Below are 13,932 nucleotides of genomic sequence, written 5' to 3' on the forward strand. Positions count from 1 at the left end.
TCTCACACTTGCGATTTGCAGATGACATAGTCATACTGGCTGAATCGCTGCAACACCTTGAGGAAATGCTTATCGAGCTTAGCTGTTCTTCCAGACGAGTAGGTCTTGAGATGAATATAGACAAAACGAAAGTCATGTTTAACGAACACGTTACCTCAAGACCCGTCACCGTCGGCAATGTCAGCATCGAAGTTGTTCAGGAATATAACTACCTCGGCCAGATTATAAAATTCGGTAGAAACAACTTCGACAAGGAGGCTGACAGAAGAATCCAGCTGGGCTGGGCAGCATTTTCAAAGCTACGTCAGGTCTTCGAATCGTCGATACCGCAAAGCCTTAAGACTAAGGTCTTTAATGAGTGTGTCCTACCTGTGATGACGTATGGAGCTGAAACGTGGACACTGACAGTTGGCCTCGTCCACAAACTAAAAGTCGCTCAGCGCGCTATGGAGCGAGCTATGTTGGGTATTACTCTCAGGGATAAAATCCGGAACGAGGAAATTCGCAGGAGAACAAAAGCGACCGACATAGCTCAAAGGATTAGCAAGCTGAAGTGGCAATGGGCAGGCCATGTCTGTCGCAGAACCGACGGCCGTTGGGGCAGACGTGTTCTTGAGTGGAGACCGCGTACCGGTAAGCGCAGTGTAGGACGACCTCCAGCCCGCTGGACCGATGACCTGAAGAAGGTGGCGGGGAGCGGGTGGATGAGGAAGGCGGAGGACCGTGTTTGGTGGCGCGCTCTTGGAAAGGCCTATGTCCAGCAGTGGACGCTTACAGGCTGATGGATGATGGATGGATATTCGTCTATATATCATGATGTGGGGTGTCACGTTGATTGCAATGTCTAGCTAACCCAAAATATCTAGTTTGAAAAACTAGTTCATAATTATGTGCGGAACCTTAAAATTGATTAGATGATTAGACTCTGCTCATTTTCAGTCAGTTACAACCATTTACGGGTATGTCTATTCCAAGTTCTACAACGACTTCCTGATGTATGACCACTTCCTGATATAAACTACTTCCCTGAATGACTATTATAATACTTAATACTATTCCCAGAATGGCCTCTAAATTACCACATATTTTTACATTGACAAAATTCAAAAGGGATACTAATCAATTCACATTTTCTGATTTGTAATATACTTCAGAGTGTTTTGTGTTTTACACATTTTAAATTATAAATACATCGAACAAGTAAGTATACTTCCTATATTTTTGAACAAATAAGAATTTTTAAGGAGAAAATTAAAAAGAGGAATGAGAAAAAGTAGACCCAAGTAAAGAAATGTATTTCAAAATCATTTTACAAGCGTAAGTATAGTAACCAATAAATAAAATGCTTCTATCTAACATATGCATAAGCAATACAACCTGAAAATTAGAAAAGTTGTTACTTTGTAATTTACTATTTGTAATATTACTATGCTAATTTGTTTTCAGCAAAATTGCGCGCCACTTTAATAGCCTCATACAGCCCTTTTGGGTTAGCTCCAGAAGCTTGGGCAGACTCTGCTTTTCCGCCGCCTTTACCACCAATGATTGACACAACAGATTGAACCCATTCTGATGCCAGTAAACCTTTGTCAATAAGATTTTTAGGTACAGCTGCTAAACAAAATATTTTATTGGAATCATCGTCAACGGAAAAGAACATAGCAGCTGAGTTAGGTTGTAATTGCTTGACTTGCTTTAAAGCACCATCTAAAGCTTTTGTGTTATTATATGCTTTTAATTCACATACAATAATCTCTGAAGAATTTTCTTGTAGACATAATTCCTTGGCTTTCTCAATCACTAAATTAATCGTCATTGCTTTAGCAGCTCTTTCTTTATCATCTAGTTGTTTTTTCAAATTTTTAAGCATAGTTCTTAATTCTTCCTTTTTCCAGTAAGCTATTTGGGCGTGAGATACATCATTAGTTAGTTCTACGATTTTCTTAACAATATCTTTATGATTAAGATTATCAGCTTGATCTTTGACAAAATTAGCAATATTGTTTACTTCATTTTCAAGAATACTCATTTTATTAAGGGCTTTTGTAGCTTCTGGACCAGTTACTGCTACAATTCTTCGTATACCTTTAGCTATTCCTTCCTCACTAACAATAACATAGTCTCCAATATGACCAGTTTGGTGCAAGTGTGAACCGCCACATAATTCAACAGATGTTTCAAATCCAGCAGTGCCTTCAGGATTATTTTCCAGTTCATCAACAGGTATGCCAACTGAAAGGACACGGACTGGGTCTGGATAGTGTTCATCAAACATAGCACGAAGGCCATTAATTTTTTTAGCTGCACTTAAGCCAATGTGTTTAGCATAAACACATTTGTTATCATTAATAATTGATTTGATCTGGTCCTCCGTATCTTTTATCTGTTTAACAGTCATAGGACCTTTATTAGTAAAATCGAATCTTAAACGATCTGGCATCACAAGAGAGCCACGTTGATCAGAGTCATTTCCGAGAACTTTTCTCAAGACATTGTTTAAGATATGAGTTCCAGTATGATTATTCATTACCAAACGACGTCTTTCTGTGTCTATATTCAACACAACTTTGTCTCCGACTTTAAGTGTACCTTCAACTTTACCTGTATGGAGAATATAACCACCTTTGACTTGTACATTATTTACTGTAAATTCAACACTGTCATCGTCAGTTTTAACCATATATCCTTCATCAAATATTTGCCCTCCCTGTTCTGCATAAAAACTTGTACGATCCAAAATAACACCACATTCTTGACCACTTGTGACCTCATTCACAAATTCTTTATTTTGACGTAGTGCCAAAACTGTTCCTATACATGGCGCAAATTTGTATTCAGCCTCTTTTGCTGTAGAAGATGCAGTATAGTTATATTTCGGCGAGTCATCTGTTACAGGTATGCCAGTCTCTTGTAAATGACTGATTGCATGAATGTCTAAGGCTAGTAAGTCCTCAAGTCCAACACTTTTTCCTTGAGAAGTTAACTGAGATTCTTTTTTAGCTCTTTCATAAGCTTCCATATCAATTGTTAATCCTTTTTCCTCACACATTAATTGGGTTAGATCAATCGGAAAACCATATGTATCATACATCCGCCAAGCGACATCACCTGGAACTGTTTTCGAATCACCAAGTTTTTCAATGGTTCTGTTGAGCAAATTTCTACCTCTGGTTAGGGTTTTTAAAAATTGAACTTCCTCATCATTTATTATTTGAATTATCGATTCAGGATCTTTAGTAATTTCAGGGAACACATCACCCAATAATTTTACAACAGTATTAACTAAAGATCCAAAAAATCCAGGCTTTGCATTTAGTTTCTCTGAGGCAAAACGAACAGCTCTTCTTAAAATCCTTCTTAAAACGTAGCCTCTTCCTGTGTTATCAGGATGTCCACCATCAGATAAAGCAATGGTTAAGGTTCTTGCATGGTCAGCCAATACTCTATATGCCATATCAATTCCATCTGTATCATCAGAACCCACTTTGCCACTATAAGGTCTTATTTTCGTGCCCTCTTGTATGGCTTGAAATATAGGCATAAAGAAATCTGTGTCATAGTTTGCTCTTTTATTTTGAATTACAGAAACTAATCTCTCTAGACCTAAGCCACAATCGATATGTTTCTTTGGGAGAAGCTTCAGTGATCCATCCATTTCTCTATTAAATTGTATAAACACCAAATTCCAAATTTCAAGAACATCAGGATCATCCATGTTAACAAGATGTGCAGCGTTTCGTCCGCCAATTCGATCATAATGCAATTCAGAACATGGACCACAAGGTCCTGTTTCGCCCATCTCCCAAAAGTTGTCTTTCATACTACCTGGCAGAATATGAGATTCAGGTACACCTAAATTAATCCATATATTTTTGCACTCCAAATCTGGTTCTAGTCCAGAAGATTCGTCACCCCCAAAGTATGTTACATATAATCGGTCTCCTGATAACTTGTAAACTTCAGTAAGTAGTTCCCAAGCCCAAGAACAAATTTCTTTCTTAAAATAGTCGCCGAAGGACCAGTTACCCATCATTTCGAAAAAGGTGTGATGGTAAACATCTTTTCCTACATCATCTAAGTCATTATGCTTTCCTCCAGCCCTTATACATTTTTGAGTGTTGACAACTCTTACATATTGGGCCATATCAGAGTTGGGATCAACAGATCCCAAAAATATTGGTTTAAATTGATTCATCCCTGCATTTGCAAACAATAAAGTAGGATCATCATGTGGAATTGTTGAAGAAGAATGAACATACTTGTGCCCTTTAGTGATAAAGAAATCAATAAAAGTTTGTCTGATTTTGTTTCCGGTCGTAGAAGTATCCATTCTAGCAGATTACCTGTTAAACAAAAATTCTTAATCTTATCTATTTTGTAATGGTTGCTTGATCAAAAAGATCAATCTTTCAAGCAACCATTACAAAAAACAGGTGCCTATAAGAATGACTACAAGAGAAAATGAGATATCGCCATAAGGTCTTGATATTCGAATGCCATAACTACAAAATAGACATAAACACATTGTACATAATCCATACTAATTTATAAATGCAAAAGTGTGTGTGCTAGCTTATTACGGCTTATCCATTTAGCCAATTTTGACAAAATATGGTAAAGATTGCTTGCACACTGGGGATGGATGTAGGCTAATTTTGTCCTGGGATGAAAAGCAACATAAAATACTTTGTGACTCGCAAAATCAAAGAGTTCCCTCAGGATTCTTAAAAAACATAAGTACAATCAATGAAGCTGCAGGCGTCATTTATTTTGTACAGAGATAGTTTGCACACTGGAGATTAGCATAATATGATACTTTTTATCCTGGAAAATCTAAGTTTCCAAGGCATTTTGATTAAAATTAAATCCACAAAGTGAGGTTACAGGCATCAAGTATATAGCATACTTTGATTTTATTTTAACTCAGTCTCTTACATCCAGTTGCAATATTATATCATTTATATCATATCTCTCGGTAAGTTCTGTAATAAATAAACAAATTACTTATCAAACATTTCACGAGGAATGCATAGGTATAGGAAAATAACACTTTCCTAAGCTGGGACAGGTCAACTAGTTCATATTCATAATATTAAAGTGGTTAAAAAAAATTAATCCCATAATCGTATAAATAAGATAAGTACTCTTACCAATAACAATTGGTAACAAGAAATTGAAATAAAGTTAAACCATTTTACTTAATTATCCATATGGTGTGTAAGACAAGACACACGAAGGTGAAAGTTAAGTGGTGACATAGTATTATTTATCGTACCCATTTAATAGATTTTAAATTGTTGCATGAACAATGTAATAGACGTCTTATCATTATTAGACAAAAGACAAAAGTTTAAAACTTTGTACCTTTATGAAGCACGATATCGAAATCTAACGTAGGCAACAACGAGAATATAACCACTTCGTGTGAGCCAAGCAATGAGCAATCGGCACAAGGCACTCGGTAAATTGTAGAAAAGATAAATATATAGCACCTTAAAATACCTAAAACGAAATGTCAAAAGCACGACAAAAAAGTAAAAAGGTCAACCAACCAGTGTTGCCAACTCTTTAAAACCGTTTGTCGGTATGATATGGTGCCTTCGAAAAGTCACCAAATGTCGCCAGATTTAGAAAAAGCTAACTCACGAGAAGTCGCTGAAATCAAAAAATAAAAAAAAGATTCCGACGAATTACGAACCTCCTCCTTTTTTTAAAGTCGGTTAAAAATAGAAAAAAAAAATACAAAATGACTAGAAAAGTCGCTACGTGTTTTTATCACTAAAGGGAAAAAAGCCGCTCGTGCCTTCGAAATATCGTCAAATCTGGTGGCTAAGTCGCTAAATTATCAACACTGTCTTTGGCTAATACAGTTGTTGTTGTTGTTTGTTTATTTTAGTGGCTTTTTGTTGTGCCACACAGCACAATTCACTTCGCCAAAGACGCGTTGTTTGGAGAAAACACAAAGGAGGCTGAACAGTTTATTTACACCCAAGTCTTTTCTGGACAATCCCAGTCCGATTTGTGGTAACTGGACTAGATGGGTTATGATGTTAGTAAATAACCTACAACAACACAAAAAAAAAATATTATGTACATGTACTTACATAAACAATAATATATACAGAATATTTTAAACTTAATAGATTAACAAATTTACAATTTTATTTTGTTAGACTTAATATATTTACACAAAAATTTTACATAGGGACTAAACACAAACATTAAGAGACATTCAACACTTAGGGGGCGAGGGATCTTAGTAGGGAGAACATCATAAAGTTTATATACAAGTCTTCGACAAGTCGGTACGTAGGTACCTACCTATCTTTCGGCACTTGAATGACATTGACAGGGAGGCGTAGTTGTAGAACAAGGCTGCCAGCAAATAAAATTTCCGCAAGTTTAAGGAATATGTTGATATTTAATTGAAATAATTTTAACTAAAAGAGAAATTCGGCAAGCCGTCCTTGTTTCCACATCGAAAAAAAATAATAAAAACCAATAGGCCATGGATTTGCAACCAATGTTTACCTGCTCAAATACTATATTTACCTACTATAGCTAAATTTAGCATTTAGCTATAAGATACAGACGCGTTTATGCTGTATCTATTATCAGGATATATCGAGATGTTATGTTTATATGGGATGGCTTGAATATTTAAAAAAAAAAAAGTGAATTTCAGATTGTTTATATAGCAACACCGCGTAAAGATGGCGGCGTTAATTCCGATTTTGGCCAAATTAAGAACCTTGTCGCATTGTACCACAGTTACAGTTCCCGTAGGTATGTAACATTGACTCTGTGGTCTCTATCACAGAGCAGGTCTCCGTGACCCACATCACAGGACACAGAGTAGGTACTTCCCATGCTTTCCACATAGTACAGAAAATGTAATAGGTATCCACTGACAGCTATGAGATAACAAACAAAACATAATATCCTAATCGTAGTGATTACATACTCTTTGTCAGTGACTATGTGGATGTGGTCTGTGGTGACTATCAGTGACTGATCCAAAGGAAAAGGACCAAAAGGACTGATTTGGGATTTGGGACTGATCACTGATCACTGAAATAGTTTGTTTAGTTTTGTTGTTTTGTTAGAAAATAGGTAATCATGAATTTGTGCTGTACCCTGAAAAGATGTTTTTTAAATAATGTGAAGTCGATCAGAGGTGTTAGTAATTCCATGAACTTTTTCGAAAAAGGAAAACAAGTAGATAAAACATTGCATTCTTTGGAGGATGTGTCTGAAATTGAGCCTTATTTTCCGGAGTCATTTAATTTAGCTGCCTATGTAAATAGCTCTCAGACATTACAAAATTTGCTTCATCTAAATGTGAATCTTAGTAAAATTGAAAAAAGACCACACATTGCAAGTAAAATACTCAAATTAGATTTTAACAATGATATGAAGAATCATATTCTTTTCATAAAAGATTATGTAGATGAAGAAAACATTGGGCAGTTTATAACCAAAAACCCTCTTATCCTGTGTGAACCAGTGGAAGACCTCCAAGTGAGAATTAACTACTTGAAATCAAAACATTTTAGTGCAGATCAAATAAAACAAATTGTAAATAGAAATCCTTTTTGGTTGATGTTTAGGTAATATTTTATTTTTGTTTAAAAAAATAAGTAAGTACAATGCAATAAAAATAAGAACATCAGTGACCTGTGATCATAGATATGTACCATACGTATATACATAATTGGTTTGCAAAGAAAATGTAATTTGCTTTATGTAATGATTAATATTTTTAAAATAATATTATAGGATCTATTCAAAGTAATAATATTATATTGCCAGATAAGATGTCATATGATGGCAAAAAGTCTCCTATTCTTGGTTTGATTACATGTTTAGAACTTGTAATATAGAAATCTTGAATTGAAGAGAAATGATTTCACTATACTATCGAAATAAGCATAAGTATGGTAGAGCTCTTCTCTTTTGAAATACATACTAGATAAATTAGGTAATATAAAATTATATATCAGTTTATTAATAATATATAAAATAATTCATTAAAAATGTTTCTATTTTACAGTACTTTAAGGATTGATAAACGATTGGGGTATTTCCAACAAAAGTTTACCTTAGAAGGTAAAGAAATAAGGCAGCTTGCAACTAATCAACCTAAAATTATTACATACAATTTACACCACATAAATACTAATTCTTTTGTAATTAAGGAAGAAATGGGTTTCACAGATATTGAAGTAAAGTATTTGATTCTAAGGACACCAAAAATCTGGATGATAAGTAAGTTTCAAATAAATTATCAAGTTTATTATGCTATGCAAATGCTAAACAGGCACAACTTAGTAGTAATAGTAATTGAATACCTGTACTTTTATATTTATAATAATAGTTGAATCCAATTTGTACTTAGAAGTGATGTAATGAATGAGTGTTGGGTTTTTCACATTCGCTAATGCGAATATCTATGTTCAATATTGCGAATAATATGGGAATGCAAATGTTGACTTTCAAATAAAAGTCCAAACAATGTTGGTGTGAATTGACTTCAAATGAAACGCATGGCCGTAACTTTTTATGTGCCTTAACATGCGATCAGTCGATGGACTATGAACAGATTAGGTGGAGGACAGGTTGGCGATCGATCGGAGACAACTTCCCCAGCGGAAAAACTGCATGAGTCCCAGCTAAAAAATGGCACCGTCGCGCCGTAACTTCCGTCACTTGAACCCGAAAATCCCAAGATCACGAACCAGATTTAATTGCAATTTTAACTTATTTCAGTACTGGTAATGTCAACAGATTTTTTATTGTTTTTAATACTTACAAGCATGCAATTTTCGGGGTGCAAGTGGTCCTAATCCCATATTAGTGCACCAAGTTGAACCAATTTGCAAATGAAGCTGACACTGCCAGTCCGATTTATGGGTCGCTGTGTTTAATACTGCACGGCATAATATCGAAGATGTATCTACTTCACGGTAGGATTCTATCCCGAATCCGCCAGGCTAGCGACCACACTCGTCGTAAACTGCCGCAAAGTATTCCATGTGTTCCGCCTGCTCCCGATTTTTATTAAAAAAAAAATACGATAGAGATCCCTACAAAAATTGTAATAAGCTATTCGTGCGATGCAGGGGTGGGTCTCTAGTCATTGTATAACTGTACACGGTAATGTAATTTTTTCCTTGAGTTCCATTGTTTATTCCACACAATTGAGAGAAAGTATATACAGCTACATATCGATAAAGCCTGCCTAAATATCGATTAACGGTCCCCTTTTCTTAAAAAGGACGAGGTGCCAGCTTAGTTGACTGGCGCCTCATCCTTTTGAAATCATTCTGCTTTGCCTTTCACTCCTATATTACTTTATTTCCTCCATAACGCCTCGTCTTTTATAACCAGAAGAGACAGTTAATTGCTATTTCGGCCGAGACTTTTGGGTATAGTACTTTTCTTTCAAGTGCGAGGAAACAAGGAAAAAGTTACATTAACATTTGTATTTATACGACAATAGCTATTAATGAGTTTTTCCTACAATTTGGTTGTATAGGCTATGAAGTATTTGGGTATTTTAATAATGGTTGTAAATGATAGAGCATGTTTAATTTGGCAAAAATATTTATTGTTTTTGTTTCAGATCAAAAATCTTTGCTAGATAGGTTCAATTACATTCACAATGTTATTAAAATAGAGCACAGTATTATATTGCACCATCCAAATGTGCTACTATGCAGAAGTTTCAGGATAAAACAAAGACATTTGTTCCTAATAAGTTTGGGAAGAGCGCAGTATGATCCCAATAAAGAGAACTATGTGCCAATCACTTCGTTGTATGAAGGTTCTGATGTGGAATTTTGTAGAAACCATTGTAAATGCCATATTGATGACTTCAACCTGTTTCTAAAAACTTTGTAGTGTCTGTTGCTACCCTGCTTTACCCAAAACAACTTTGTGTTGAAAAGCATTAAGTGAATGATACAAAAGAGTGTCAAAAATACCAGCAACAGTGAACACTCCTCCAACTATTGCACATATATTTGTGGCAAAATGGCCTACTGACCTGCAACATAAAATAAAATCAAGTTATGGCATTATATAAAATAAATATACATATATTAAAAAACAATAAATACATTTTATTTCACAAACCTTTCCTTTTCTGTATATTTAACCATCAATGGTGATAATTCATAACTAAAGAATGCACCTGGCATACCAGATTCCGTATTCACATTTGATACCGGCTTTTGATGCCGTGTTACTGAGAACTGGTTTGTGTGAAGAACTGTATTATCTAATTTAACATACATTGTGGGAACTATTTTTAAATAATACTGAAACATAACAGCACCTGAAAAAAAAATTTAGGATAGTAAATGTAAGTATAGTGCACACAAAACAAGTAGGTAGGTAATCCAATCAGAACAAGGTGTGTAATGACTAATGACTGCTCATTGTCAGCATTCATAGATATTAATATCCTAATCCATCTTAATATTATAGATGCGAAAGTGTGTGTGTCCATCTGTCTGACTGCTACGTTTTCACGGCCCAACCGCTGAACCGATTTTAATGAAGTTTGGTACAGACTTGGGTTACATCCCGGGGAAGGACATAGTTAGGCTACTTTTTATCCCAGAAAATCAAAGAGTTCCTACGGTATTAAAAAAACCCGAAATCCACGAAAGTGTGGATGTTTGTTACTCATTCACGCAAAACTACTGGACGGATTTGGCTGAGGAATGGAGATAGATTATACCCTGGATTAACACTTAGCCTACTTTTTATCTCAGAAAATCAAGGAATTCCCGCGGAATTTTGAAAAATGTAAATCCACGCGGACGAAGTCGCGGGCATCAGCTAGTATATCATAATATAATATCTTTATACACAACCTAATTTTTAAAATTTGCCGCCATTTTCGTGCTAAGTATAAGCTTCGATATATTATTTAAATATACCAAGAAAGCAGTTGGCAACACTATCTTTGTCAGAACGTCAGTGCTGTCAACTGTCAAATTGTCAGCTGTCACTGTCACTATTTCCGCTAACCTAGTTGTCGGCTACATTTTTTTAAAATAAAAAATAGCCTATTTTATTTTTAATTGTCACAGAATTTGTTCGATTATTTGATATTTAATTAAAAAGGGCATAAAATGCCAGTACCCGGAGGTGTTTACCAAAGTCAAGGCCCATCATGTTTTGATAAAATGAAGATGGGTTTTATGATTGGATTTTGTGTGGGGATGGCAAGCGGAGGCTTATTTGGTGGATTTACAGCACTAAGGTAAGCATTTATACCTGAACTATTTCTTGAAATCATGAGATTTACTTAAAAATGAAAAATGCAATGTAAGTAGAAAAATAGTTAAATATGTTGAAATATCTTTTTTAAACTGAAATACTTATGTAAATGTTTTAAAAATAATTCTGGGTGTTTACAGATATGGAGCAAGAGGCAGGGAACTGGTTCATTCAGTTGGAAAAGTAATGCTTCAAGGTGGAGGAACTTTTGGAACATTTATGGCCATAGGAACTGGTATCCGCTGTTGATATAGAATTATTCAGTTCATCAACTTGTACATAATAAATATTATTTATGTAGTAGCACTGTCTAAAATTTTAAATAAATTTCGTTTGTAAGTAAATACTTCATTTGCCTTGTCCTTTATAGGCATAAAATATCCTGCTAAGCTGATTTTAAATATTTGGTTACTGTAGATCTTATAGCGAGGTAAACATTTATAAGGCTACTGAGCAATTTAGTCTGTATGGTCATATACTAATATTGACATACCAGAAATGTGTATTAGGCTACAGGCCCATGTTCAAAAATGGATGGGTCATATGAACCACCAGGTGACGTATACAGTACGATATAAGAGCATAAAATAATAAGATTCAGCACTATGCCGTCACTTGTAAGCTGTCCAACAGAGTGCTGGTGAGAATTCAAAAGTGCAGATAGAGTGAGTACATTTTGGTCATATATTTTTGTACGGCATTTTTACCATCGATAGATCCATGAAAAATAATAAGAAAGCGCGCAGTGCCGTAAAAAAATGGTGCGCCACAAAGTCAGTAAATTTTTTGATTTTCTGGCAATTTCCAGGATAAATTTGGTCATTTAATTCTGTACGGCATTAGTTTCATACTGTTTCAATACAGCCTCTAATCTATTATTCCGCAACGCCGTACAAAAATCATACGACAAGGGGAAAAAATTGAGGGTAGCAACCCCCTCTCTTTCCGTGGTCCGGGGGGTGATTTGAAAAAGTACGGCTTTGGTTCCAAAACATTATCTAGCACTCAAAAGTACTATTAAAAATAATGCCGTCAAAAAATTAGTGTTCATTTGAATGTGTATCAATAATTATCTTAATTTCATGGTATACTTGATTTTTAAAGCTGTAAAATCATTTGACTCTGTACGGCAACTTTTTTTTAACATGATAGTGTAAAATACTATTGTTATTTAGTATTGCCGTTCAAAAGAAACTGTTCTAAAAAAAATTATAGAGAAATACAAAAACTGAAATTTTTCAAATTATTGCAAAAGTTTAAATATTCATAGATTAATAAAATATAGCAATTATCTACGCTTTTCCCTTGTTTTAAATAGTATTAAGATAAATAAATTAGGAAAAAATTATGCCGTACATTTTAATGCAGACCATATCTTTTAGGCTGATGAAAATGACGCTACCATTTTAAAGGTGTAGTACTTTATGGCCATCTGATACTGTACGGCATTAACATATTTTTGAAGAGAACAATTGATAATACGATAAAATCACTATGCCGTCTAACTGAAGTGAACGCGTGTGTATATAATATCCACATCCCCTACAAACCTTTGGACCTACGAAAATGTACGGCATGTAAAAAAATATTATCTATGCATAAAACACTTTCAAAATAAATTAATTTTATGCTGTTTCAAATCACCCTCCGGACCACGGAAAGAGAGGGGGTTGCTACCCTCAATTTTTTCCCCTTGTCGCATGATTTTTGTACGGCGTTGCGGAATAATGGATTAGAGGCTGTATTGAAACAGTATGAAACTAATGCCGTACAGAATTAAATGACCAAATTTATCCTGGAAATTGCCAGAAAATCAAAAAATTTACTGACTTTGTGGCGCACCATTTTTTTACGGCACTGCGCGCTTTCTTATTATTTTTCATGGATCTATCAATGGTAAAAATGCCGTACAAAAATATATGACCAAAATGTACTCACTCTACCTGCACTTTTGAATTCTCACCAGCACTCTGTTGGACAGCTTACAAGTGACGGCATAGTGCTGAATCTTATTATTTTATGCTCTTATATCGTCCTGTATACGTCACCTGGTGGTTCATATGGCCCATCCATTTTTGAGCATGGGCCTGTAGTCTATATTAATCACACATAATTTGACAACACACATACACTTTAAATGTGCTGATTATGCAACATTACCTGCATTGCAACCTAAACCTGGCATGGGTGACAGAGCCCTATTAATGTCACTCTGCTATCTGTCTACCTGTCTGTCCGAAACATGCTACAGGTCTCCAGCTTGTAGACTAAATGAGTTACAAATCTGAAATTTTGGTATTTGGTTTTGGTGTAGAAAGTTGACCCTAAACCAAATATTGAATTAAAAATTTAATTTTTTTTTTATATATGTCGGCGCGAAGGCGTTAATAGTTACTAATAATCAAACTATTCAAATCAAAAGTTAAACATTACTTTGTTCATCAAGTACTAAAATACCCTCAGAGTTGATTTAGACATGACTAATTGTTGTTGTTATTGTAAGTTTTGGTATGTCGGCGGTACCGACTTTTAGCTGTCAACACTTTGCTCACTGAGCATTACGTCATCTCCCCACTGTCGTCGTTGGACTATAAAATCAGACACGCTGTGCGTAGCGGCGCATTATTCGTCCGGTTGTTG

The 13,932-nt window shown here is 35.0% G+C and overlaps 4 protein-coding genes and 1 long non-coding RNA gene across 8 annotated transcripts in view; 2 read left to right on the top strand and 3 right to left on the bottom strand.

Annotated features, from left to right (window-relative positions):
• Positions 1-1,278: 1,278 nt before the first annotated feature.
• Positions 1,279-5,519, bottom strand: LOC123870435 (alanine--tRNA ligase, cytoplasmic). Of its 4 annotated transcripts, none has more exons than XM_045914853.1 (2): positions 5,373-5,519; positions 1,279-4,347 (listed from the first exon to the last, which is right to left on the bottom strand). In XM_045914853.1, exon 2 carries the CDS (start codon positions 4,328-4,330, stop codon positions 1,427-1,429), a length of 2,904 nt encoding a protein of 967 aa, XP_045770809.1. In that variant the 5' UTR covers positions 4,331-4,347; positions 5,373-5,519; the 3' UTR covers positions 1,279-1,426. The 4 variants fall into 4 exon arrangements, with proteins under 4 accessions (XP_045770809.1, XP_045770045.1, XP_045771588.1 ...); XM_045914089.1 differs by having other exon boundaries at positions 1,279-4,343; positions 5,365-5,518; XM_045915632.1 differs by lacking the exon at positions 5,373-5,519 and adding an exon at positions 5,276-5,300 and having other exon boundaries at positions 1,279-4,343.
• A 364-nt stretch (positions 5,520-5,883) lies between these two features.
• LOC123867700 lies at positions 5,884-6,285 on the bottom strand. The gene is made up of 2 exons (XR_006796481.1): positions 6,158-6,285; positions 5,884-6,062 (listed from the first exon to the last, which is right to left on the bottom strand). It is a non-coding gene; the product is annotated as an uncharacterized LOC123867700 (long non-coding RNA).
• A 695-nt stretch (positions 6,286-6,980) lies between these two features.
• Positions 6,981-10,116, top strand: LOC123866005 (transcription termination factor 3, mitochondrial). The gene is made up of 3 exons (XM_045907327.1): positions 6,981-7,610; positions 8,054-8,268; positions 9,626-10,116. The coding sequence occupies exons 1-3, from the start codon at positions 7,120-7,122 to the stop codon at positions 9,901-9,903; spliced, it is 984 nt and encodes a 327-aa protein (XP_045763283.1). The 5' UTR covers positions 6,981-7,119; the 3' UTR covers positions 9,904-10,116.
• LOC123865733 (endoplasmic reticulum-Golgi intermediate compartment protein 3) overlaps positions 9,905-13,932 on the bottom strand; it is a 10,878-nt gene continuing 6,850 nt past the window's right edge. The window contains exons 7-8 of the mRNA XM_045906977.1: positions 10,138-10,339; positions 9,905-10,048 (exon numbers count right to left, since the gene is read on the bottom strand). Coding sequence (XP_045762933.1) covers positions 9,913-10,048; positions 10,138-10,339 — 338 coding nt within the window. The 3' untranslated portion in view covers positions 9,905-9,912. The remainder of the gene's footprint in view (positions 10,049-10,137; positions 10,340-13,932) is intronic.
• On the top strand, positions 10,991-11,643 carry LOC123867567 (reactive oxygen species modulator 1). The gene is made up of 2 exons (XM_045909693.1): positions 10,991-11,275; positions 11,433-11,643. Exons 1-2 carry the CDS (start codon positions 11,145-11,147, stop codon positions 11,539-11,541), a joined length of 240 nt encoding a protein of 79 aa, XP_045765649.1. The 5' UTR covers positions 10,991-11,144; the 3' UTR covers positions 11,542-11,643.

Source organism: Maniola jurtina, chromosome 1 (genome assembly GCF_905333055.1).
Source record: "Maniola jurtina chromosome 1, ilManJurt1.1, whole genome shotgun sequence".
NCBI classification, from domain to species: domain Eukaryota; kingdom Metazoa; phylum Arthropoda; class Insecta; order Lepidoptera; family Nymphalidae; genus Maniola; species Maniola jurtina.